General features: G+C 35.7%; 1 protein-coding gene across 1 annotated transcript in view; it reads right to left on the reverse strand.

Moving 5' to 3' along the window:
- Positions 1-605: 605 nt before the first annotated feature.
- ABHD3 (abhydrolase domain containing 3, phospholipase) overlaps positions 606-27679 on the reverse strand; it is a 35634-nt gene continuing 8560 nt past the window's right edge. Inside the window, exons 4-9 of the mRNA XM_033087802.1 lie at positions 21055-21100; positions 9999-10111; positions 5943-6116; positions 4454-4502; positions 4195-4360; positions 606-1461 (exon numbers count right to left, since the gene is read on the reverse strand). Of these exons, the coding sequence (XP_032943693.1) occupies positions 1283-1461; positions 4195-4360; positions 4454-4502; positions 5943-6116; positions 9999-10111; positions 21055-21100 (727 nt within the window). The 3' untranslated portion in view covers positions 606-1282. The remainder of the gene's footprint in view (positions 1462-4194; positions 4361-4453; positions 4503-5942; positions 6117-9998; positions 10112-21054; positions 21101-27679) is intronic.

Genomic DNA, 27679 nt, shown 5'->3' on the forward strand with positions numbered 1-27679 from the left:
GAAATAGTAAAAAAGGACGAAAAGATGTTGAATGGTATGGAAGATGTCTCTATTGGCTGGCTAGACCAACAAGCATTGCCCTTTCCCTGGCCTGCCCCCACTACAATTAGAAAAGTGTACATATTTGATTTCCCAACTTCTTACTCAACTAGGGTGGCCACGTGACACAGCTCTGGCCAATGGACATAAGGGCAAGTCTTTTAGGAAAGCTTTCACTTTCCCAACAGGGCAGATGTGTCTGCCCCCACTCCTTCCCCTTTTCCTTCTCTGAACACAAATATGATGTCTGGAGATGCAACAGTCCTCCTGTGTCTAGGAGATAACTAGCTATCTTGCTGAGGATGGAGTGGAAACAGAAAGAGCCTGAGTCTTTGATAACATTCGTAAATCCCTAAACCCGCCCTGCCTGGAGACTTCTTGTGATGTAAAATAACTAAGTATCGTTATTTCTAGGTCACTGTTAGACAGGTTTCCTGTAGCTGGACTCTCACATGGTGTGAGTCCAATATTCTGGAAACAGCGAAACAAAACAGTTTTAATATATCTTCCTAATGAAATTCATAAATGATCATAAATTACTTTCTAGATAAAAACTCACAAAGAAACAATTTAAAATAGATTTTATTTTAATTTAATGATCTATATGTACGCATAGATACTATTTTAAAAATAAGCATGTAAACTATAATCATTATAAAACATAAATTAGCCTTAATTTAATATTATCAGAGTAAAAGAGCATGTATAGAAGTCAGTCTAACATTGTTGCATTTGTCTTTGAAAGTTAGAATACATAAAATATTTAGCATATTGCCTTATTTCAGTTTTCATGTTGTGATCATTACATAAAAATACCCTTAGGAATGTGCCAACTTTTAACTTACATTCAAATAACCAACATCTTTTAACAGTTATTAAAGTACCATGAAATCATCTAAAATGAGTAATCTAAAAAAATACTAGCCTAAATTAAAACCCTGAGGAATTAAAATCTTCTTACATAATCGTTTTGGTTAAGTGCAATTCCATGTTTGTACTACTTTATTTAAGGTTGTACTTTGTAAGGCATAGTAAAAATAAAATCTACATAAATTACAATCTAAATCTATATTTGATTTCTTGCTACAAAGTTTCGTTTACCCCAAAATTAGTTTTTGCATGTCATTCTGGACCTTTTCACCACCTGCTGGCTTATTTGCTTTATATATATGTAGTAGTTAAGATTTGTGCACTAAGCTGAGCTGCCTTTATATGATGGTTTAGTCAAAATGCATCTGAAGAACTACATGTTAGAGAGTTCATCTCCATGCTCAACCATGGCCTGTACAAACTGCTTGAAGACTCGATCCATGTAGGTGGACTGCCTTGGCCAGATTCCCTCCAGAAAACCAATATGGCCTCCATAAGAAGTAAGAACCAAAGCAACATTAGGGTTTTGCTTAGCAGTTTCTATTGGAATAGCTTGAGGGAAAAAAAAAGGGTGGGTAGTAAGAGAGGGAAGGAAAGAGGAAAAATACAATTATTACCAATTTTTGGATAATAAGGAAAAATGTATATCTTTATCCTTTCCAATCATTATAAATCAAACACCATTAAACAAATAAATATTTGTAATGAATATGGATAATGGAATAAGTCTAATTTATTATATTAACCATCTATATATTCTTATAACAGTTCACATTTACAATTATGTACTGGAGCATCATTTTTAGAAGAATCAATCCAAGTGTTTAATGATAACACAAAAGAATAGGCTGAGTCTTGTTTTGAGAAATTAAAGTAAGATGTTTCTAGGATGGTAAATACTTACATTATGCTATAAGGTTCCCACTTATGTGTTACACCAGGAAAGAAAAACAACTAATCTTATTACCTTTGTGAGAGGTATAAATTCATTAGTATGACTTTGGTTAACTTTACACCAAGTTATTAGATTCCTGGGACCAAATGGTGGCTATATTAAGGATTTAAGATTATAAATATGATTTATATAGTAAAAACATATGGATAGCAAAAAAGAATGGAATAAAATACTACTCCAAGTGGTAACAGTATTTATCTTTGGGTGGTGAAACACTGTTGATTATTTTTTCTTTATCTTCCTTCTCTAAATTTTTATTTATAGTCAGGAGAAAGAAAAATTTTATTTTGACAATATAGTTGCTGTATTTAAACATTTACCAGTAATGATAATCTTTTTATATGCTCTACAAAATCTATGCTGAGTAAAAACTTTAAAGTATATGAATTGAAGTTGTTCTTTTCCTTTTCTCCCATGTTTAGAGTTCAAACAGTGAAAATGTTTTGATTTAAGATCTCTAATGGATCCCAATTTGGCATGAAAAGTGTTTTGATTTCAGATATGCTAAATCTTATCTCCTTAATTAAGATAATATGGTTGATGCAATAATTAGAATTTCATATCTTAGGCAGAGTCTTAGGGGTAAATGAAGTAATTAAAGGTCCGATCTCCCTACCCCATGCTCTTCTAAGGAAGGAAAAGAAGTTGACATAACACACTGTAGAACTGAGCCCCTTCCAAGACAGAGCTACTGCTATGCTCAAACTGCCTATTTAGATGATGCTCTAAATTTGACCCCGCACAACACTCCCTGAAAAATAAACTTAAGAGTCCTTAAATCAAGTCCCAGGAAGTCAAGTTATTGTCTAAAAGGGACCCTGAACTCACATCCTTAGCCAGCCAAACCGAAAAATGAACATTTATCTTGGGATCAGGTGTGAAAGCTTAAGGGAAATGGCAGTGGAAATGACTGATACTATTTTTGCTTTTCCTTTTCACCTTATATTAATGCTTAGATTTAGAGTGCTTCATTTGCCTCTAATGGAATTATTAAGAGCCGCAATTTCACACTCTGTATACACTCAGGAATTTCTAACACTGAAAGCCATAGTCATATCAGAAGAACAAAAGGCTGTGCCACTTTGAGTCATGTGAAAGATGCTGGCTGCCTGCGCTCTCAGAATTCAGACAATTGGCCACTATTTCAATGTGGCAAGACTATTTTAAGGGCTTGGGAAAGAATAGGAAATAATGAATTTAAATTTCAACCAAGTGGGTCAGGTTAAATGCTGGAAAAATTTTGTTGGTAGGAAAAGGGTCAGTGAAATATAAAGATGAAGAAATACAAGATTTCCTTATTCCAATGGAAATAGGCTAAACAATCACCATGTAATCCAACTGATACGAGAGTTTACAGTTTCATTTTCTGATTTGTGGTCAAAGTCCAAAAGTTCTAGTCATCTAAAGTTACCTGTGATTAATCATAAATCACACAATAAATGATACCCCTACTGAGATAACAGATTATTTTTTTCCCACATACTTTGGGGATTTTCTGAAAATTTGACAATAATATGTGTCGTGTTTGTAGTCAGAATAATTTTTTAATGAAGTACTCAGGGAAATGTTTTTAAAGTATTTAGGGGGAAAATATGGAGAAAAAGTTTTATAAAAAGCTTTGTGAAATTTCATTAGAAAAAAATTAGAGGTCATGTCTACTGATTCTTAAGATAGTATGATTACTTCTAAGTATCTTATATTGCTTCAATGTATAAACACATGCATATACATCTTTGTTGCCAAATTCTATATTTCTTGAATTAAAAGAGCAATGAAGTTAATTTGGGGATAATTTTCTTTTACATAGTATCCGGGGGGAAACAAAGCCTGTTTCCTTCAAATGTGACTTTATAGTCTGAATGTGCTACACTTATTGAGATATTTAAGGACACCAAGTTCATAAAGTCTCAAGTTCTCTTCCAGGTTAAAAGGTGAGAAATATTCAAAAGCCTACTGTATACAAACCTCAGGAAGAAAAGGCAAGTGCTGACAATGTACTCTTGAGGCAAAGACACTGTAACATAATGTGTCCCAAGAACAGTGTATTTGATAAAGAAAGAATGTTATAAAAATGAGAACAAGCAAAATATGAAGAGTCATAATTTGCTGAGGCTCTCACAGTGGACTAGATAAAGGGCTATGACAATGTTTAAAATGAGCTAATGCATTTAGATATTAAATTATGAGTATCTAGCTATTTTTTCTGTTTATCACAGTAGAAAACATTATAAGACTGACATTTTATTTCTTATTACTGTATTTTCTTAAAAAGAACAATACTTTAAAACAGTTAACTCATGTCAAAATGTATATAAAGATGTTAATTTTACCATGACTGGGTGAAAAAACGTCATCCACAGAATTCAGACACAACACTGGAATCCCTACTGATTTCAGTCTATGGTTTGGACTGGCATCAATATAATAATCATCAATTGTTCGGTATCCAAACATGACTGAAGTAAATCGCTTATCAAACTCTCTGATGGATTTAGCCTGGAAAAAACAAAAAGCAAAAAACAAACATATTATATCTATTCTTGAGTTCAAAAGAGAAAATAAAAATATTACATAAAATTTCTCTCCTACCTTCATGACATGATCCATGTCAATTTGTTTTACAAACATATGCCGGTGCCTGAAACAAAAGAATTTCAAAAGTAAAAAATTAAGGTCATTCCCATCTCAAACATACCTAACATACCTAAAATACATAGAAATACATAACTAAGCCTAGCACAGGGCACCGACCTGGTTGGTACTCAATAAATATTTACTTAATCAGACAAATGCATTGATATTTGTCCCAAAGACATTTTGTTAAAGTACTTTTTTCCTTAATTGAGGAAGAATGAACCAGCTCTATAATAAACATTAGTGTTGTTTCATAACAAATTAGACCTATACAATGATGCTATTAAACCATTTTGGCCAAAAAGGCCTTATTTAAGCCAGAAGTTTTCAATTGGATAAATTCTCTGAAGACATTATTTTTAAAATTGCTATATTGAAAATTAGAATTTATATTTTTGTGTACTTATTTTTTAAATGTTGATCACTTTTGCTGTATAATCTATACTTTACTTCAAATCACTCTTCACTTTTCTTGCTACTGTTCCCCATTCCAGTGACCACAAATAATTAATGATACGATGATTCTTTAGTATATTTAGCAGTATTTTATAATCAACATCTGTAATTTAACAAATAGGTTAAGTTTAATCCAGTGCTTAATGTCGACTTTCAGGATAATTACGGTTTTCAATAAATCATGCACAAATTAACTGACTCTGTATTTAGAGTTTATATTTAAATTTATCAATTCACTTAAAAATGCCTGGTAATTGTCATAAAAAACAAACAAACCCAGAAACATCTCTATGTTCTTTGCTACCATAATGGTTAAGTGTTTAGAAGATACACAAACAGTTCCCGAAAAACTAATGCAAAGACATTATTTTGATAATGTTAAGAACGGGGCGGTGTGTGTGTGTTTGTGTGTGTGTGTGTGTGAGTGAGTGTGTGTGTGTGTGTTTGTGTGTGTGTGAGTGCGCTGAGAATATGCAAGTGAACTGCATTCTTGTAAGCCTCTAAAACATACTCAGCTTGTGAGCACATGCTTAAGGAATAATATTTTTCAGCACTGAAAATACTTAATATATTACTTACTGCCTAGGAGAGAATTAGGTACTGATAGTATTAGCGACAAGTAGAAAATCCAAGGAAATAGTTCATAATGTTACTCAACATCCTTAATACTAATGTTTTCAGTTTTTTAGAATAATTTAGAACAGTGATCCTCAAAGTGAGGGCCCATACTCTAGGGGTACAGAAAGACAAGAAAACTCATTGCGGTACAAAAAGAAAACATTAGAAGTTCTATCAATATTTTTAGTTTATACTTAAAGTCTTTTTAACTTTTGTATACATTTACAACATAAAGAATATTTTGGTACAGTACTAAACGCATATAACGTAACATAAATGTACATATATTAGCAGTGTTGTTCTTTAAAAACTTATTGTTGGAGTATGTAATCCAAAAAGTTTGGGGCCAGCAGTTTTAAAGATTACTCACTTATTAACTGAAGACTGGAGGCAAGTTGTCAAATAATAATTAAAAAGCAGCCAGTTCAGTGGTTTCTCCAATGACTCCGAGCAAGCAAAAGTATTCCAACCAACTGAAAAAGTTGCAGCTGCCTTCAAAGGAGTTTTTGGCCCAGTTTTTCCCAGGTAATTTAAAAGCAGCATTCTAAAATGAGGAGAAATGGCAAACCCAGGGATGAATTTGTTATAGCTCTCAACACATCCCACTTCTAACTATGGGCTTTACCAACTATGGAGAAGAAAAATACAAACCAGTTTTAAAGTACTTTATCTTGGAAAAGCATGTAAGTATCTTCATTCTTACTTTTCATTCACATACTTATTTATCTTGCAGTCCACTATACTGTGAGTGGGACAAAACATACGGTATCACTTATATGCGTATTGTTCTATGTAGTATAAAACATGAGAGAACTCGACTATAGAGTGGAGATATAAAATTTTGCAAATCCCTATGCCCTAGCCTCCAGTTGAATATTTAATTTAGTATGTGAGGGGTGTTTCAGGCAAACTTTTTCTATCAAGGGCTACATAATAAATGTTTGGGGCTTGGGGGGCCCTATAATCTCTGCTGCAATTACTTGACTCTGTGATTGTAGTTTGAAAGCAGCCATAGACAATACATAAATAAGTGGGCATAGCCGTTTTCCAAAAAAAAATTACATACCGACATTGAAATTTGAATTTCATATAATTTTCACGTCATGAAATATTATTCTTCTTTTGATTTTTTTTCAATAATTTAAAAATATAACCATTTTTAGCTCTTAGGTTGTACAAAAACAGACAGCTGGCCAGATTTGGCCTGCAGGCCGTGGTTTTCCAACCCTTGGCATAGAAAAAAAGAGAACAGAAGGAGTGGTTTTCAAATGTGGCTGCACATTGGAATCATTTGGGTAGTTTTTAAAACTACAATGGATGTCTGGGTCTCACCCCCAGAGATTCTGAGGAATCAGTGTGGGTGCCATTCTAGTTGCCCACGCATCCTTGCACCCTATGGCACGTCTCTAAAGGGCACCCTAGTTTAGAGTTAGACTTTCTAGATTGTGACAGAACAATAGGACCTTATAGCAACTAGTTTTTCTCTTCCTGCTCCTTCCTGTTATTTATCCTTATTTTCTATCACGTATCTTCCTTCTTTCTTTTTGTTCTGTGAATTTTCTTGATTCTACCCTAGTTCTCTTTTTGCTAAAGGTACAAGAATGGAGTTTAATATAATACTAATGTCAGAAATCTAAGTTTAACATCGCCATTTAAGAGACAGAATGAGATCCTAAATTCTACTTCTCATTATAGTATTTTCCGTTATTTATTTCTCTAATTGCCCAGGTTCTGAAATAGGAGAAATGGGTAAAAATTCTCATTCTTTTTTCCAACCTAAATGGCTTACAGAGTGAATGTGATAAGGGTTTAGATCAAAAATTGGAGATTTCATTTTGGAAAATAATTATATTCCTCTTCGTATACATCACTGTGGCTCACTAAGCCATTTAAAGGATTAATGCTTACTCTCCTGCAAAGGGTTCATTCCACGGTCCTAGTTTTGGTGACCCTATTCTTTGGCTAGAGGTCAGAGATTTCTGGGAGGCTGGTATAATGGGCAAATTGGAAGGGGTGGAAAGGAAGCTTTCATGAGTAGGAAGGACAAGGAGTAGCTATGTCCAAGTAAGTGGGGATACTTCTTGGTTATTACTCAGGAGCAAAATAATGTCAAGGGTTGTTTCACTTCGACAGAAAAAGGATACCATTTTTTCACCAAAATAAAAAAAATTACAGAAAGAGAAAAAGAGAGAGAGAGGGAGAGAGGGAGAAAGAGACGGGGAGAGAGAGAGAGAGAGAGAGAGAGAGAGAGAGAGAGAGAGAGAGAGAGAGAGAGAGAGAGAGAGAATATGAATCTATGGATTATGAGACTTAAAAGGCATATCAATCCCAATGAATGTACAGACTTTATCAGGCTCCTGAATCAAATAAACTATAAAAGCAGGCCAATCAACAAACAAATTGATGACTGGGAAAATTCGACACTGACTAAATATTTGAGAACATTTAGGAATTATTGTTAGTTTTGTTCAGGTTTGATAACATTGGGTGTTTGGGTTTTTTTTTTTTTAAAGAAACCTTCCATTTTAGAGATATCTGAAGTATTTATAAATGATATCTGAGATTTATTTTAAAATAATCAGAGTTGAGAGGGGTGGAGAATGATTATCCATGAGTTTATAATTATTGAAACTGGGTGATGAGTATATATGGTGGATCATTAACACTGTTCACTTTTATATACTATATTTTGTAAGTTTCTATACATTTTTGTTTAAAGCTAGTTTGCCAATTTATTGAGAGATTTGAATCTGACTGAGTCTAGAGCAGAATGGGTTCCTTCTGCTAGACTCCGTTCTGGTTCAAAGCCCCTATTTAGCTCCAGGCATCGCAGCTTGCGGATTACCCCAGTCTGGGAGTTGGAGGGGGGATACTGGGCATAAGGATCTTGGACAAACGCTTTTGTCTGTTGCATTCCAAAAGAAAAAATGTGTCAAGCTGTAAAACACATCCCAAGTGGTAAACCGACTTGGGAACGTGTCACAGTGCTAGGCAACTAGAAAGGGGGTTTCCTTCAAACAATTTACAAGACATTAATATTCAACCAACTGCAAAGGCTAATGGTCAAGTTCTGCCTTCAGGCCCTGAGGCTTCAATGCAGCATGAATAGGCATTTCCCAGGAGCTTCTGAATAGAGAATCTGGGCCTGTTTATGTAAGAGCTGGCCTTAAAAAAGTCAAGAATTTATAAGATTAAGGGAAAAAAGTTCAGCTGGCACCCTGTGCTTTTAGGTTCATGTTATGGAGCAAAGGAAAGAGAAGCAAAATGCTGTCCATTAAGCACAATTCAGAGATTCTGCCTGGGTTTTCTACACCGATTCAGACAGATTTCTTCCTTTAGTAGGTCAAGTCAGACCTTCCATGCTAATTTCAGAAACGTATTCTTTTCTTCCTAGTTTACGTTTATCAGAATCTAAAAAGGTGCTTGAAGCCTATTTTTCAGTCTATCATTTGTAAAAGCTGTTCATTTTCAAGTAAATGTACCCCTAACGTGTTTTGAAAATTGAAATGACAGCTAAGTTAATTACAATATTAAGAAAAAATATCATTTTTTATTTCATGTTTGTTGATTTTAAAAAGTAGTTTGGGACAATGGTTTAGGAATCTAAGCATAGTAAAATGCCAGATAATAAAAATTTTGGAGTTTATTAATCTCTCTCTCTCTCTCTCTCTCTCTCTCTCTCTCTCTATATATATATATATATATATATATATATATATATATATATATATATATAAACATTATTAGTAGAAATGAACCTAAATATACATGGCATAAAAGTTCCCAAAAAGCCCCAATGCAATTGCAAGCAGCACAAATTATAATAATATTCTTATGCTTAAAATAGCAGCTGGAGTAAGAGTTAACAACAAAATTTCAGTTTCTTGAAGAGCATTCCAGGGTAGGTTCATTTGCCCAGCAACCAAACCAAACTAAACCAAACCAACCAAACAAAACCACCACTGAGAAAAAAGTTTTTGAAGCCCACTTGACTTGGAGAGAGAGCATTAAGTGATTATTTCTATGATTGGAATGATAAAAGTCATGCTACAAGTTCAGCTTCCTGAGTGCTCCAGGAGAATGCAGGTACAGGGCCCGCTGGGAGTACTTCAGGGAATCTGAAGGTTAACATGGCAGCCACCGAGCGATGGAAATCAACTTCATGGGATTCAGACAAGCCTTTATGCTCACAAAAACCCAAGTAGTCAAAGGAAGTACTTGTATCCTTTTCACCATAGAGGCCAGTAGTCCAGGAAAATATTATGATTCACCTGCACTGATTCCTCCACTCATTCAACCTCATGTGGTAAAATATGATAAAAATAATCACACATTTATTTTAAAATGTATACGTAGCTTATAGTCCTCTGAAAGAGGCATTGGTAAGACCACTTCCCTCAGACATTTTAGAAAGGAAAAACCTTACCCTCCCATTGAAACCCCTGCTGCCAGGAAAGTTGCAGAAGGGTACAGACTGTGTATGTGGTGAATAACTGTCTCCAAATCTTCAGTGTTAGCGCAACAGTAAGTTCTTGGTGTCTATAAGCAGTGATAGGTAAAACACAAAATTTTAAATTGCGAGGTTAATGATTTGTATAATGCAGAAATCTTTTTAAAAAAGCAACAAATCATAATAAATATGAGAAAATAACCTTTGTTTGCACATACTATAAGTAATAAAAATTTATAATTTTCCTATCTTGCAGTATACATATATGCCATTTAAAGTCAATGCTATTCGACTTGGTACTAACAAAAAGACTGATCGTGCAAGGAAGGCTTGACAGAAATGAGCAAGATCAATACAAATACCTTAAACAGATAATGCAGTATCCTACTCAGATGTGTCTCTGACTAAACAAGAACAGAGTCAATTTTGGAAGAAAAATGGTGAAATAAACTTTGTTTTATAGAGGGAAAAAAACAAAATCCTATGCCTGACAAAGCCAAAGTAATTCTTTAATAAAGAAACAAGCAAGCAAACAAGCAAAAAAGTCTTTCCAATAATGTCACAAAAAATTTAAATTATGGCTCATTTCTAACTGGAGAACTGTTTTCTCTATGCTGAGTGCTGACTGGGGATGAAGGAGTGTGGTTTTCTGGCATTGCCCTCACTCTAGATAAAACAATATCCAGTCTGATCTATTAATTAATTTTTTTTTACAATAATATATCCATATAGCCCCAGCTGCACTAGGCTGAAACAGACACTTAAAATGTTAAAATATGTAAAGCTGATTATGCTTCAATACGTAATGCGTAAAAAAATGGTTTTCATGTAAACTTCATCAATAAAGGCTTTGTTTCTAGCAGAAAAGCTTCACAGATGCATTATTTGAGATCTGGGAGGATAGGGCAATCCTGTCTGTATAATAGATGTGAGAATGTGTGTAAGTATAAAGTATATATGAGATAAAATAACCTGAAATTTAATAAGGAGAGGAATCTGGAAACATTACTCTAATAAAAATACTGAAACGAGTTATCTGTACAACCCCAATTGTAGTATTTCCACCAACCGTGATCACAATAGGAAGGAATGTGTCACCCACCATTCACTCACCAATGAGTAGTCTGAGAAAGTTACAATTTTCCATGCTGCCTCCAATTAACTCAAGCCTAAAACACTACTACTACCTACTATCTTCTTTCTGAGATCTGCAAATATGGAACTGTCCAGGAGATAAAAGTTAACCTGACAGTATTTACAATGGCTAACATTTATTGAATAAATTAAATTTGTGTCCACAAAACCCTAAAGAAGATTTTATTAGAATATCTATTTTATAAATAGGAAATTGAGTTTAGAAAGTTTAACTCCTATAACACCTGAACAGCTGACTAAGCTGAGATAAAAACACTTTGTGATTAAATGCATTTATGCAATACAAATTCAAGGTAAAATCTAAATAGAACAATATCTACTATCATGCTCTTTCATAGTGACTGCAGAATTAAGAAGTAAGAAAAAAATCATCCTTACTTGGTATTTTTATTATATGTGAGTCTCTTCACATTGCATAGCTTTAAAATTTCTGAATTACTTATGAATAAGTCACCAAAATGTAATCTTGTTATGCTGGCTTTAAGTGAAGTATGTGTGCACATGTATGTACACATGCACACATACAAACACATGCAAACACAGAGTTAGGGCACAAAAAAAATGGTCTATGAAAAATGATTAGTATCAGAAAATTTTAGTGCCAGGAAGGAACAAACATAGCACCTGGTTTCTTATTTACACATAATGAAATTGAGGCTCAGCAAGGTTAAGTAATTTGCCAAACGTTACAAAGTAGCAGAGCCTCATACATATATTTGTAATACCTAAACTAATTCTTGTAAAGCACTGGGATTCCATGAGGTATTTAATAAACAAATCATTGTCTGGCATCCTCAAATACAGGAACTTTATTTTTCCCTAGACGTTTTACTCCAAATGGATTCCATTAAAATTAAAACTGAGAATAGTGGTGTAGATCAAAGTTGCTGGAACGCTGAAACTCAGCAAATCTACGGCCTTTCCAGCATGATCTGCCTCCTCCGGCTGCTCCCTTGGCTTCCTCTTCTCTTCCTGCAGCTGGCTTTCCAGTTCCTGCCCAGTTCTTGTCATTCTGCCCCCAACCCCAAATGTGGGTATTCATTTCCAAAAGTTTTGTCTTAGACCTGCATCTGCTTCTCTGGTCAATATTCAATTCCTGAGGGTCTCATTTACCTCCATAGCTTCATCAAACCACTTTTATGCAATGATTAAACCTAAATCTCCACAGTCTTAGCTTCTCTTGAGCTCCAGATCCAAAATCCAAGTTCTAGCAGCCAACTTCACTGTAATGTTGTGTCAGTACTTCAAACTCAAAATGCCCCAGAGTAAACTCTTTTCTCTTCCTGAAAACTCCTAATGCTTCTCCTAACTTCCCATTTTTCTATAAAGGACACCTATATTTTCCTAGTTAAGACTGTAAGTGACATTGCCTTCTCCCTCTCCCTGACCCTTATAACCAATAAACTGCTAAGTCCTGCAGTTTCTTCCTCCTCAGTATCTCTTGCAGGAAACACAAAAGACCCCTTCTTTCAACACTAGTGAGGACTCGATATATTAGATTCTCTCAGAAGGGCCGGATACAAGGATGTGTGAATGCAAGCAGTTCATCTGCAAGGTAATACCTGGAAGTGCCAGTAGGGGAGTGGTGACGTGGGTCAGGAAGGGTCGGAAGTCAATAAAGAATATGTTACCAACTGTTTGTGGCTGTGGGCAACTGGGACTCAATCCTCTTGGGGCACTTTGGGAGACTGTGTTGAAAATGGCTCAAAATTATCCCCACCAAGTGGCAAGGGAGCTGGGTTATTCATCTACCAGTTCTCTTCAGTCATTGGTTGAAGGCTGTACCTGGAAGATGTTAACTCCCTGGCACTTCCGGTCTGCCCTGAGCACAGGTCCAGCGAGCTCCAGTGACTAGAGGAGGCCCCCAAAGATATGTGGGCGCTTGCAGTTGGAAGCCATCAGGTAGGCATGCATGGAAATGGTTAAGTGCCGGTGGGCAGAGGGGTAAGAGTGTGGCAAGGGTACAGCACCACCTGCCTTGCTACCAGGCTTTTTTAACCTCTCACCTGGACTGCTGTGATAACCTCTTTAACTGGTTAACTCCCAGCCTTCCTTGACAACCATCCATAATTGTACCTCCCATTTACTGTCAGATTAATCTGTCCAAAGAACACTTCCAGCTTTAATTAATTACGACAGTATTTCTGCTCAAAATTCTTCATTAGCTTTCCATTGCCAAGTGAACTAAGGACAAATTCTTTTGCCAAGTGTTCAAGGCCCTCAACAATATGCCCAGCAATCTTTCTAGCTCTGTATTTTACTATTTCTCCATATGTATGGATTCAGGTCAATGGCACACTACTGCTCTCTTGTCTGCTAGACCTCTTAATATCCTCGCCACCTGTGTGAACTTCATCTGCCAAGTGTCCTTCACTGTCAACTCTGCCTGTTGAAATCATGTCTTGAATAAATGTCAGACAAGAGGTAAGACTTAGCCTCTCGTCTTCAGAACCTCACAGCCTTTCCCAATTCTACGCCTAGTTGTCCTGGTCAGCGGGCTCGCTTCTTTTCTGTCTCTGTCTCTCTCTATTACAGTTTTATTCACCTCTACTTCTGACAGTCAATAAATACTTGTTGAATTAAACTGAAACACATAGGACTGAAAATGAGAAGAACTGATTAGTAAGTTCTCATATGCAAAACCATGTGGTTATATCACATAACCTCCTGGTACTTGGTGGGCTCCAACAGGAAACATCATGTGCCTTCTTTCTTCACAGGACTTGAGTTCCATTAAAGGAAAGATTCATCCAGGGCACACAGCAAAAACACTCATGGGGGCAATACATTGAATTGGTAGGTCTGCCAGAAATTTTATTCAGGTCTGAAGATATAAGTAGCAGCTTCTTAGACAAAAACTGTTAGTTAATTCTCAGTTGCTAGGGCTACTAATGCAACCAGCTACTATTCTATTGCAGTAATTCCTGTTTTTCTCCATGCTTCCAGAACACAGGTAGAATAAGTCACACCTAATCAGAAAAAGGATGAAGGAATACCTGGCAGGATTCAGCTGGGTGGTGAAAATCTTTTTAGAGTGCGATGAAAATGGGAAAGCTATTCTGGAAAAATGCAGAAAATCTAAAGGATAGGTAACCAACCTTCCAGCAGATGCTTGGGAATAAATATTTTATAAATTAGAATAATTTGACAATAAGTACAAACCAAGATTGTTCAAATTGTTCAACTGCAACTATGATCAGAGAGAAACAATAGCAATTAATTTTATGGCTGTTAGAGATTAGTTTTTTAAAAAACATTGAAAAAATAATGAAATGAAATTAATTCTTAATTATTCATATATAATAATGGGAAAAGAATAAAGCAATATTTTATATTTATCTATGGATAATATCTAATTTATCCTTCTTAATCAACTTCCAAAAAGAAGACAAACTGATTCTCCCTAACCTGAAAGAGAATTTTCTTGTCCTGGTTTAGAAGTCATTTGTTTTAAATGCAAACCGAAATGCAAATTTCATTAATTTTTTTTTTTTTTTTTTTGTCTAGAAACAAATTTAAATTCACCCTGTTAGTCAGGCAGCCTGACTCTCTAGCTACTCTGGGAGGACATTAACTTGCTAATCTGTAGAAGTCAGGACCCTTCTCTCAATGTTTGGAGAAAATTCTAAAGAATTCAGTGCATTCATACCCACATCTGATGGAGCAGTTGTTGTTCTGATGGGGGCAGAGGGAGGAGGAAGAGGTTATTTTTGGAGCATTTAGGAAAGGGCAGACTTGGAAGGTTTTGAGTGAGGTAAAGGGAATGCCTGAAAGGTACAAGCCTGACAACTGAGCTGTGCCCGGCTGGCCCGGCCCTGTATGCGCCTCCTCCCTCAGATCATAAGGGTGGTGGTGGTGGTAGTCCTTAATCCCTTCTGAATGCCCCCAGCAGAAAACAGGGCTCAAGAGGGGAAACAGCCCTACGTCCCTCCTACCCCATTATCTTCCATGAAAAAGCTAAGATGGAAAAGCTTAGTAGAAAACAAGAGCAGATTTCTCTAGATGTGAGTCCTTCATTAACCATCCATTATCTGAGGTGGAGGCAAGAACTCTCTGGTTAAAAACGCTCTTATCTCTACCCCTAGATTTTCAGCGTGACTTGACATAAAACCAGTGCTGAAAGACATTCTACCTGACAGTTTTTGAGTTCCTGCCCTAAGACCACTAAGCAATATTTATGATCTCAGGCCTGCCATTCTACTTCTTCAGAGGCATCCTCACCACAAAATGAGGTTTTAGGGTTAGAGGATCTCTGAAGCAGAGACTGTCAGTCCAGGATCAGATGAGGTACTGACAGAATGGAAATCAGCACGCTGCTTCTGTCACCAAGAGAGTATTGCTATGGTTGAAAAAAAAAAAAATCAGCTCACTTAAGCAGTATGCTTGGAACTGAAGTTGGTTGCGAATTCTAATTGCAGCCCCTCATCGTGTCAGAGATTATTAGGTTGGTGCAAAAGTAATTGCGGTTTAAAAGGTTAAAAATTATTGCAAAAACCACAATTGCTTTTGCACCAACCTAATAGTTTGAGATGTTGGAAGTTGGTCCACAAACCACACTTGGAGCAGCTCTGCTTTAAAGTATCTTCCAGCATCTATTCACCCTGTTGGCCCTTCCTTACCTGCTGAACCAGCTCTTATTTGAACTGGAAAGTGCCAAAAGAACGCTTTTTTAAAAACAGCTTTATGAGACATGATTCATATACCAGAAAATACACCTACTTAAAGTGTATAATTCATGGTTTTTAGTATACTCAGTTGTTGAAACACAACTACAGTTTTAAAACATTTTATCACCCCACAAAGAAAATCCCTACCATTAGCAGTCACCCTCCTTTCCTAGCCTTAGGCAACCACTAATCTACTTTCTTTCAATCTCTACAGATTTGCCTAGTCTTAATATTTTACACAACTGGAGTCAGACAATATGTGATCATTTGTGACTGGCTTCTGTCACTGAGCATATTTTCAAGGTTCATCCATGCTATAGCATGTATCAGTACTTCATTCCTTTTTTAATGCTGAATAATATTCCATGATATCGATAATACCATAATTTATTTATCCACTTGTCCATTGATCGATACCTAGGTTCTTTCTATCTTTTGGTTTATATGAATAATGCTGCTATAAATACTTGTATATATGTTATCGTGAGAACATATATTTTCATTTCTCTTGGGTATATACCTAGGAGTGGAATTACTGAGTAATACAGTATCTCAATGTTTAACTTTTTCAGAATGCCAGACTATTTGCTTTTTTAATTAAAAAAGTTTTTTTCAATTATAGTTGACATTAAATATTACATTAGTTTCAGGTGTACAGCATAATGGTTAGACATTTATATCTTACAAAGTGGGAGGATTTTCTTCCTGGGCTTAGGGGCACAGAAGTCTGCATGACCCTATAACCAAAATGAAGGGAACCCTATGTAGCTTCCAACAAACTCAATTTTGGCTGAGTTCTTTGTAAATTATCATTCCTAAACTTAGCTAGGAACATGGCAGTTCACAAAGTAATCATTCATATTAGGGAGTTTGTCTATAGCTTTCTGGATTCCTATCCTTGAAAACCAATCTGTAGAGAGCAAGAAAAAGTACCATCGACTCCGAGGACTCCAAGAACCCTGCAGAAATATCTGAGGATCAGTCTACTGAGACGAGGACTATCTATCTATCTCCTACAGCTAACAGCCCCAGGGAGGGCCATGTGCAGGCTTCTCATTTCCCAGGGAGCAAGGCTTTTGGCTTTCCCTCAATCCTGCAATGATTAATCGTAAATGAGGACAATATGATGATGGAAAATTTTTCTACTTTTTTCTTTTTAAATTAAAGTTTATTGGGGTGACAGTGGTTAGTAAAGTTACATAGGTTTCAAGTGTACAATTCTGTAATACATCATCTATATATTACGTTGTGTGTTTACCACCCTGATGGTGGTGGAAAAGTTATACTTTATTCTGCTTTTCAGGAGCCATAGTAAGCCCTATAGATTCTAATATATAAACAACATACTTCAGCAAAACTTTTATTTTTTCATTTCTTCCACTCCTAGGAGACTGCTTACTCTAAATTCCATTTCATCTTTGCTAGCTCTTTTGGGTTCATTTCACTTAGAGTCTGTTCCTTCCTGTTTAATCTTTGCTGATTCATCTTTTTTTTTTTGAATGCCTACCCCTAAGGTCTTACTTACTCTAAGTCTGAGATACATTAAACCCTTTCTGGAACAAGGTGAGGTATTAATAAATTTAAGAGTTCCTCTGGTCTGAAACAGTAATTGTTCACAACTCTAAGACAGAAAGGAAGGGTTATCAAGGAATCTAAATATCTAAGCTAGTTTTAATAATTAATATTGGCATCGTTTTTGTGATCCATTAGGGTACAAGAAGTATATATTAAATTATAATTAATTTACTCCCTTAAATTTATTTTTTAAAGCAGTTGTTCTAAAAGGATATAATTACAATTACATTTTGGTCATTTTACATCCTTATTCTTTCTTAAATTAGATCATATTAGCCTTTATGATACAGATATTTGCTGGGGGGTACTTAATCAGAACTTAACCCAGTGCACTGTGTAAGAATCCAGAGACCAAGCTACTCTTATCCCCTTACTTAGAACTCAGTGAATTCTTTAAAATTTATCTATCTATCCAATCCCTTTGTAAGTACTCAGTGTTCTTGGAGATTTTTCAAAAATCCAACAAAAGTTTGTGGCTAAAAGTTAGTGAGTTGCTGCATTCTTTCAAAGTAAATTTCCAATTAACTTTAAATGTTGAGGTTAGAAGGTTTTTCAAGCTTCCTCCTCATCTTTCTCTCTCCGCCTTCTTATTTGTTCTGTTCTAAGGTGCTATCCATAGACCTTTCTCCCCTTGGCTCTATAAACTGTCCCTAAGCAATCTCAACCACTCCTAAATTCCAATTCTACTTGTGCATTGACAATCTGTTTCTTTCTGTAGCCTGTATATTTCTCCTGAGGGCCAGTCTAGTATATCCAACTGTTTTTATCCAAAAATTTCCACCTGGAGGATCTAAAAGCACCATAAACATTTAAAACTGAATTTATTTTTTATTACACCAATATCTCATAAATTCTCCTGAATTTCCTATTTCAGCAAATATCAACTCCTTTTACCAGTCCGCCAAGCTAGAAATGCCAACCTTGATTCCCTTATCTTCACTTCCCACATTACAATTAATATTCTTTCTGCCCCATGAATACCCCTCATTTTTGTGTTCTCCTCTTCTACCCCCCTACTCCCTTTCAAGATCTGGATAGATCTATAGTAACTGCTTTCTAACTGACCTCCTAGCCTCCAGGCCCTTCTCTTCCATTTCTTTCCTACTCAACTGCTTTAAGTTCTCTTTCTAAAACATCATGATCAAATTATTTCATATGTCAATTATAATCAATAAAGCTGAAAAAATGTTTTTAATGTTAATGATTTGGTACTAGGTTCCTGGAATTCTACAAATGACTCTTCAAAATTTGGTTCTAGCCCTTGTAGAAGAATTCCTGTCACTTCCCGAATAACGAGAGGGAGTATAGCATAATGGTCAAGAATATAAGTGCATAGTCAGATTACCTGGGTCTGAATCCTGGCCCTGAATTTCTTGGCTAGGGCAAGTTCTTTACCTATTTGTGCCTCATTTTTTCCATTTGGAAAATGGCGATGATGGTGGCTATGCTTTCCTAATTATTGAGTTGTTTCTCTTGATGAATATTAAGTATGAAAAGGCATAACATATATTCTAATGATTCAGTAAACATTAGATAAAATTATCATCATCATTAACCCTCTAGAAGTAAGTACTGGCTATTCCATACTCTTTAATACCTTGCGCTTTATGCTGAGAAAACTTCTTTACCCCTCTCTTGGTTCAATACCATAACCTATAACACCCAATACAAATTTACCTCCACTACAGTGTTTTTCCACCTTCCGCAGGCAGTTAGTTATTCCATCCCTTTATGATCTGCAGCCTTAATAAATCTTTCCAGTTACACTTAGGTCTGTGCTGTGCATATTTTTATGTATCTGACTCTCTCCTGCAACTTAAGTTAAAGCTGTTAAGTGTACACTCTTTACCCTACTGCCTTATACAGTGTCTGATTTAATAAGCATACAACACAGCTTTGCTGAATGAACAGATCTTTGTCCCTCACTTTATGGGACCTAATGGAGTTTACTTTGCAGCATGTTATTTCCTTGATAGCCTCAGACCATGTCTTCCCCCTCTTTGTGTCCTTGAATCACCTAGGTAGGTACACAGCAGACAAGAGCTGCTCAAAAACGATTAGCTTGGTCCAGGGCCACAGTGACAAATTCAAACCTTTCCCTTTGGAGTACCTACCATCTGTCTACAGGATTCCTAAACATCTGGATAAATAAGGAAATGTGAACCTTCACATCAAACTATTTATTATGAGGCACTTGAGTAAGACACCATAAACACTTTGTAACTTTTGCTTTTGAAATCATATTGATCTGATTCCTCTAGAACCTAAGTCACTTTAAAGCCAAGAGAAAGAGCTTCCTCCCACCGTGTTCTCATAAAGTACTGACATTTGTGACATGATTGTAAATTTTTATTTCCAGCATGACTGACTCATTTATAGTCTTAACAACATTTTCTATCAATGACTGAAAGAAAGTTTCTTTCCATTCTGATAGAATTGCCTTTGACCCATTGAAGTGGTGAGGGACAAATAGTTGAAAAGCTTCAAAAAAATTTCAGTGAGTATAATATTTCTCACTGCAACTCACTGGTTTAACATTGATAGAATGATGATTTTCTAAGAGATGGAAGAACTTCTATCCTAGCAAAAACTTTAGGGAGTAGGAAAAAAAAAGGGCGATTTAAAATATTTCCTCTATGCAAACTCTGGTGGGCAAATAGGCATATAATATAGTCAATCCAATTCACAACAAAAGCAAATTTCTTAAGTGAAAAAAAGTATTACTGTACTGGTTAATTTGTTTTGTACTAGTTAATTTTTAAAGAAAATGTGTTTTGCATTAAAATGATGTAAATATCTATTGATGTTAAAATATAGTAAGTACAAAAGTTAAGTTACAAAATAGAACCTTAATTTTTATAAAAACAGAAATGTATTCCATATTTTTAATTTAAATATAAGATCTGCATGAAAATAGACTGAGGGGATTCCCCTGGTTGTATAATTATAGGTCATGCAAATTTTCTGGGTTTTGGTTTTTTTTTCTTTTTTTTGCTTATCTGTATTTTTCTATGATGAACTTATATTGTTTATATAAAAAGAGTTAAATAAAAAAGAATATGCTATTCATTATAAAACTGGAAATGATGCTATTAAAAATTAAGCTGTTGGGGCCGGCCGGGTGGCTCGGGCGGTTGGAGCTCCATGCTCCTGACTCCAAGGGCTGTGGGTTCGATTCCCACATGGGCCAGTGGGCTCTCAACCACAAGGTTGCCAGTTCAACTCCTTGAGTCCCGCAAGGGATGGTGGGCAGCGCCCCCTGCAACTAAGATTGAACACGGCACCTTGAGCTGAGCTGCCACTGAGCTCCCGGATGGCTCAGTTGGTTGGAGCGCGTCCTCTCAACCACAAGGTTGAAAGTTCGACTCCCACAAGGGATGGTGGGCTGTGCCCCCTGCAACTAGCTACGGCAACTGGACCTGGAGCTGAGCTGTGCCCTCCACAACTAAGACTGAAAGGACAACAACTTGAAGCTGAACGGCACCCTCCACAACTAAGATTGAAAGGACAACAACTTGACTTGGAAAAAAGTCCTGGAAGTACACACTGTTCCCCAATAAAGTCCTATTCCCCTTCCCCAATAAAATCTTTAAAGAAAAAAAAAATTAAGCTGTTATTAATTTAAATTTACTTACCAAGAGATTCTCCCCTGCCACTCCTCTGTTGTTAAAAACCACACATCTAAAAACCAGGAAAAATTTTTGTTATTTTTACACATGATTCTTGCTCACAATATAATATTAAAATCATCTAACTAGCGCTATTTTGTAGTACTAAAAGATTTTTAAAAATCTACTCCAAAGACATGAGAATGCTTGACAATTTCATGTGAATGCACTAAAATACATTTCTAGTTCTCTAAATTCAATATATGGCTTCAAATCAGAAAACTATACATTAAAGTGATATTAAATTTTCCTACTAAAAGCAGAATATTTACAACTTCTTCCTTTGCACATGAGAGAAGCCTCGCATCTGAGCTGGTAGGATGGGCTCTCACTATGCTACTGCTGAGTGCTCAGTTGATTTTAGGGGAGGAAAGACCCTGAGTTTTTAATAATCCTGTTTGCCTCTCCTGGGCCAGTGGTCACGTGTAAAGGGCTTAGAGCAGTGCTGGCTCATGTTAAGTACACAACGACAGTTAGCTATTAGTACCGTGTTTCCCCAAAAATAAGACCTAGCTGGACCATCAGCTGTAATGCATCTTTTGGAGCATAAATTAATATATGACCCAGTATTATACTATATTATATTATATTATATTATACCATACCCAGTCTTATATCATATTAAAATAAGACCGAGTCTTATATTAATTTTTGCTCCAAAAAACACAATAGAGCTGATGGTCCGGCTAGGTCTTATTTTCGGGGAAACACGGTATCAGGATAGTTGTAGTGCCATGCTAGCTTTAAAAAGTCATCCTATATTTAAAATATTTAACTCTCCTTAAACTTTCAGTTAACTTTAACCCCAGATATGTTTTTTGCCACCCTCAAACAAAATCCTGACTTGTGTCTGCCCAGGTTCTCTGATTTAGTGAATCAATATTCATGTCAATTAAAATTCATTTTGTTTTTGACTGTTTACTTAGCTAGTCAATCAAGGCAATTTAAGGTTCTAATTCCCTTCTCTCAGGGTGCTGCTGATCATTGCATGGGTTCTAAGCACCAATGAGCTGACTGGCTTACAGAACATTCAACAAATCTGACTCTGATCAGGGGGGTTAGATTTCAATGTGATATTCAGGATATGTTTCTGCAAAGGAATTCTTTCTTGCATCTGAAAGGTTATACAGAGAATTTTATTAGGTCTAACTAAAAGAAGAGAAATGTTTAACAATCTCAGAATTATAATTTGAGAAAAAGCCAGAAATACTACATTTTATTAACTAGTCAAAGGAAGATCTTAAATATACTATAAAAACATGAAGAAATGTTAGAGGAGGGTCAGTTAGTCCTTGATCTTTTCTTGCTAAAAAAAAAATAAAAATGGCAAGACACACTGGACATAAAGAAAATTTAAGTTAGCCACTTGTATTTGCTTGCATAAGCACCTAAATTACACAGGAATTGGGGCTAAAGTTAATTGTCACCTCGAACCTTGAAGCTCCTAGTCATTCAGAAAAGGCCCACTTTTAAAATGCAAACACTACATAAGGATAAAAATGGCTTCTGGGGCAAGATATCACCATGTGACTGCCACTGAGAGAAAAGAACTAGTGAGGGAAAAGAAAAAGATGATCTGCAAACTCATGAAAAAGCAGCCTATACACCTGGGATTTTCTTACAAACTGCAGACTGGGATATTTGCAGTTTTCTTCAGGCAACTTTGAAAAGTGGATCACAGCTCTGGTATCTCTTGCTAGAGGAGGAATTGTGCTGACCTCTCCATAGGCCTTTGTTCCTGACAATGTTCAATCCGTAGCAGTCATCATTGCATATACTGCTAGCCTTGGAAATGGGGCAGAGAGATAAGGAAAAAGGAAAAGGCGAAGCAGCTATAGAGGAAGGCAGAATGAGGGCTGCCGTTCTGCCCTTAATCCCACTCCAGTTGGTGATAAGCAACCAGCTTTTTCTTTAATTTAACTCCTTTTCTGCCCTGGCAGTCATCAGGGAACCCTTTACACATAAAACTAAAAGAGTTGGTTGTGAAGTGACAAGAAAAAATTTCTGAGATATTCTAAATTAAAATTACAGCAGACAGGGTGAAAGGAAGAGATGCAAAGGGGTTAATCAGTTACCTACAGTGAAAAACCAACAAAAGACTGCTCACACTCCTTAGTGTATTATTGGAATTATTATGTGTATGTTGGAATTATTAAATTAACTCCCAGGTGGCTGTTTCTAGGATTATCTAAAAAGACAGAACAGCCAGGTGGAGTTGAATCCCAGGAGCCTCTGCTTCTTCTTCACATACGAGCTTTACGGACTCTGATGTAGACTCTACTGTGCCTATCTCAGAACCAGCCCCACTTCACCTTCTCCCAGGCCCTTTGTCTGTAGCTAATATAAATAAAGTCTTTCAGAGTGACTTACATCTTTCTTCCCGCTACTCAACGTATAAAAAAACACTTGCAAAACTTAGTGATGACAGACATGTTTGTCCTTTCTAACTAGCCATGATGCTGGTGGTTCAGACTTCATATCCCAGAACTGGTCTTTTTTTCTTAGCAATGGCCTAATAAATCCTCTTTTTTAAAAACAACCCTTTTAGCCATGGAAGCTAAAATTTTTGTTCAATAGAAGCAACGACTATTACTAAGCACTAAGGCATTCAATAAGCCTCTGTTAACTTTGTAACAGCTTGCTTCAGCTGTTTAATTTTTACAGGGCTGGCCCAGTGGCTTAGGTGGTTGAAGCGCCGTGCTCCTAACGGTTCGATTCCCACATGAGCCAGTGAGCTGCGGCCTCTGCAGCTAAGATTGTAAAGAACAGCTCTCTGTGGAGCTGGGCTGCTGTGAGCAGCCAGAGGTTGGCGTGAGATACTATGAGATGGCAACCGACTGCCTCAGCTGGGGGAGTGCAAGGCTCATAATACCAGCATGGGCCACACAACTAGACTGAGAAACAACGGCTTGAACTGGAGTGGGATGGCGGGGGGAGGTTGAAGAAGGCGGAAAAAAATAATTTTTCAGTTTCTCCCAAACAACTTTAAAGGGTATGTACATAAGAAAAATCATTCTGCAAAACTTATTTTTCCTGCAGATTTTAACTACTTAAATTTTCTTCTCAAAACAGGGAAAATGTAAATAAAGAGAAAAAATACCAAATAAAGAGTAAATTTGATAATAAGAACTTCCTGTGACAATGGAATACATTAACCAGGGAAGCAGGTGAGTCTTCTTTAATGAAGGTGAAATAAAAGGCAGAGACATATATACAGCATAGGACTTCTCGACCTTTAGCACTATAGACATTTTGGATCAAAAAATTCTTTGCAGCGGGGGCCATCTACAGCCTCCTTATTTGAGAATCACTGTTACAGTGAGATGGACCAGACAGCCTTGAATCTGCTCTAGCCCGGTGATTTATCAGGTGACCTTAAGTATTTTTCAGTTCCAAGATACCACAAGTCTTTGATTCTAAGGATAGAAATAATAATCAATAAAGGGTGGAGTGAGAGAACATTCAGAGATCACTACACTAATTTCAGATAATAACAACAGATAATATTTATTAGTGTTTGCTATTTGCCAGATCATGCTCTAAGCACTTTACATGAATATTAATATTGGAATGACTCATTCATTCAAAAATTTATTAAACAGAATATTTACTGAACTAATTTTAAGATTGAATTAGAGATTATAGGAGAAAAATGAAATAAAAATATAAGGTTTCTGGCCAAGGAGAGTATAATCTGAAAAGAAATGCACCATATTTTCAGGTGAGTGACAACAAAAGTGATATCACAGGTGGTTTATGATTCAATGTCCAATGAGTTATATAGATAACAAAGCTTTATGATGTCAGGATGGGCAAAATTGATTAGGAAATGATTCATGGAAAAGGTAAATCTTTTGCTGAGACTTGAAAAATAGTAAAGATTTCAGCAGAAGAAAAGTATGAAATATAATATGGGTTCAAGGGAGCAATGTGAGCAAAGATATAAGGTAGGTATGTATAAAACTTTCTAAAAGATGAGAAAATAGATCATCTTAGCTGAAACATGCTACATGAAGGTAATGGTATAAAATAAGGATGGAAAAATAGGTTAGGACCAAAATAGGTATAGGGTTCTGAATGCTAGATTAAGAAAAAAATGACAGGAGGATCTGCTTCCAGAAATGTCAGAGTAGATTCTATTGGGCCCAGCCTTCCATAGAATAACTATAAACTCTTAACAAATTATAAAGACAATGGATAACAACCAAAAGCAGGTAGAAACTGAATGGGAGTTGACTCTTGGAAGAATAAAATGGCATTGGGTGAGTTTCCTGTTTTTATAGCTTTTTGCCTGAGGGAAGGCACTGATTGGTATTATTCAATAATGGCTAAAAGTCAGATAGAAACGCTCAGGATCATGGGCTTGAAAAACTAGAAAACAGAGTTCGGTGCAACTATAGCAATTAGAAAATGAGGGGGGGAAATCTCAGAAAAGAGACAAACACAGAGGGAGACTCCTAAATTTTTGGTAAAAACTGAGCCAAAGCTCTGGATGACCCTTCATTTATACATGTATGAGGCAGACTCCAGGCAGTCCAATTAAGGATAAAAAACTGAACAGAGATTTCAGCTGCTGTCTACCACAGAGGAGAAAAAGTTTGAAATTTGAGTTTAGCCTAGTCATCTACCTGATAAAATAAACAAGCAAGCAAACAAACAAATAAATATCAGTACTCTTTGTAAAACTATAACAGAATCCAGAGTCACTATACTGGATCATTCAAACTGTCCAGAACACAAAATTACTGGACCATGGAAAAATAGGGATACATGACCAATATTTAAGAGATAAGAAAATCAATGTAAGTGATGCTGAGATGATCTATATGCCAGAATTAATGGATGAGGATTAAAAGGAGCTATATCACTATGTTCAAGGACATAAAAGAAAATAAGCTTGTAATGAATTTAAAAAATAGGAAATCTCAACAGAGGAATAAAACTTATTTAAAAATTGAAAATTATAGAGCAGAAAAATACAATATCTGAAATAAAAATCCACTGGATTTGCAAAACTGTTGTTCCAATCTAAAGATGAGAGAGAAAAAAAAATTGAAAAAAATGAATAGAACCTCAGTGATTTGTGGGGCCATATCATAAGATCTAACATACACAAAATTGTGGTTCCAGAAGCAGAGAAACAGAATGAAGCAGAAAAATACTTGAAGAAATAAAGCCAAACTTTTCTGAATTTGACAAAAATACACAAATTCATAGACTTAAACAGAGAAAGAAAAGTGGTGGAGAGAATAGAGGAACAAAAAAACAGATAACAAATAAAAAAATGGTAAATCTTATATCCATCAGATCAATAATTACATTAACTATAAATAGACTAAAATTTCTAATTAAAAGGCAGAAATTGTCAGACTGGATAACAAAGCAAGACTCACTATATGCTATTTACAAGCAATAAATTTTCATTACAATGATATAGATACTTTGAAAGATAAAGTATAAAGAAAAATATATAATGTAAGCAGTAAGCATAAAAGGTTGGAGTGGCTACAGTAATATCAGATAGACCAGAGATAAAGAAGAGCATTTCGTAATGGTAAAAGAGTTAATTCATAGGAAGACTAACAGTCATAACTGTTTATGTGACCAATAACAAAGCTTCCAAATACATGACGCAAAAACTGACAGACTTAAATGGAGAAACAGAAAATCCACAATCATAGTTGATTTCAACATCCTTCTACCAATGAGACTGATAAAGATGTAAACAGTCTGAATAACACAATCAACTATCTTAACCTAATTTAGATTTATATAATACTACGTCCAACAACATAATACACATTCTTTTAAAAAAAATGATAATACCTGGACATTTTCAAACAAAGGTCATAAAGGTATTAAAAAAGATTAACATAATTCATGTACCTTTTTCTAGAAGCATCAAAAATCAAATACAATAATTAACAAGAATGTATTACTGACTGAATTACATACCCATCCTATCACATGATAATGGAGTACAGTGAAAGTTGACTCATAATTCAAGAAACTCATTCTCTTGTTTCAACTCTTTCCCTACAAAATCTATTCCCTGAGTAGGAAACATGACTTGTTTGCCTGTCATGTCTTGAATTTCCCTGATAAAACTGAGTCCTATGATATTACAAGTCTGTATATTATCACATTATCCCCATAGGCAAAAACAATGGGATTTGAGGAGCTAGTTGTTGCCAAGTTAACAGCCTGAGATATCCAAGGTTGTAAAAAAGTAGTAGAGTTTTCAAGAATGATCAACATTTCAAAGAGTCCAACAGAAATCATACCTTTATCTGTAGCAAGGCTGTATATTTGAATCTTAACACTAATTTTGGTGAAATATATTAACACTGTAGTTCTGTTTTTAGTTGGTAAAATGGGGATAATAATGTATATATCTTGGAATTCGGTATATATTAAATAAGATTACCTATGTATAGCACCTAGTATGGGGCATACCATGTAGCAGGTACTCAACAAAAATAAATTTAATTAAAGCAAACCAAAATGGCAATTCTGGTTATCTCTTGCTGCTCATAAACTCTAAATGGCCCTGTGAATTAAACAAACAAACAAAAAAGACCAAAAAGTTAAT

This window comes from Rhinolophus ferrumequinum, chromosome 19, assembly GCF_004115265.2.
Source record: "Rhinolophus ferrumequinum isolate MPI-CBG mRhiFer1 chromosome 19, mRhiFer1_v1.p, whole genome shotgun sequence".
NCBI lineage: Eukaryota > Metazoa > Chordata > Mammalia > Chiroptera > Rhinolophidae > Rhinolophus > Rhinolophus ferrumequinum.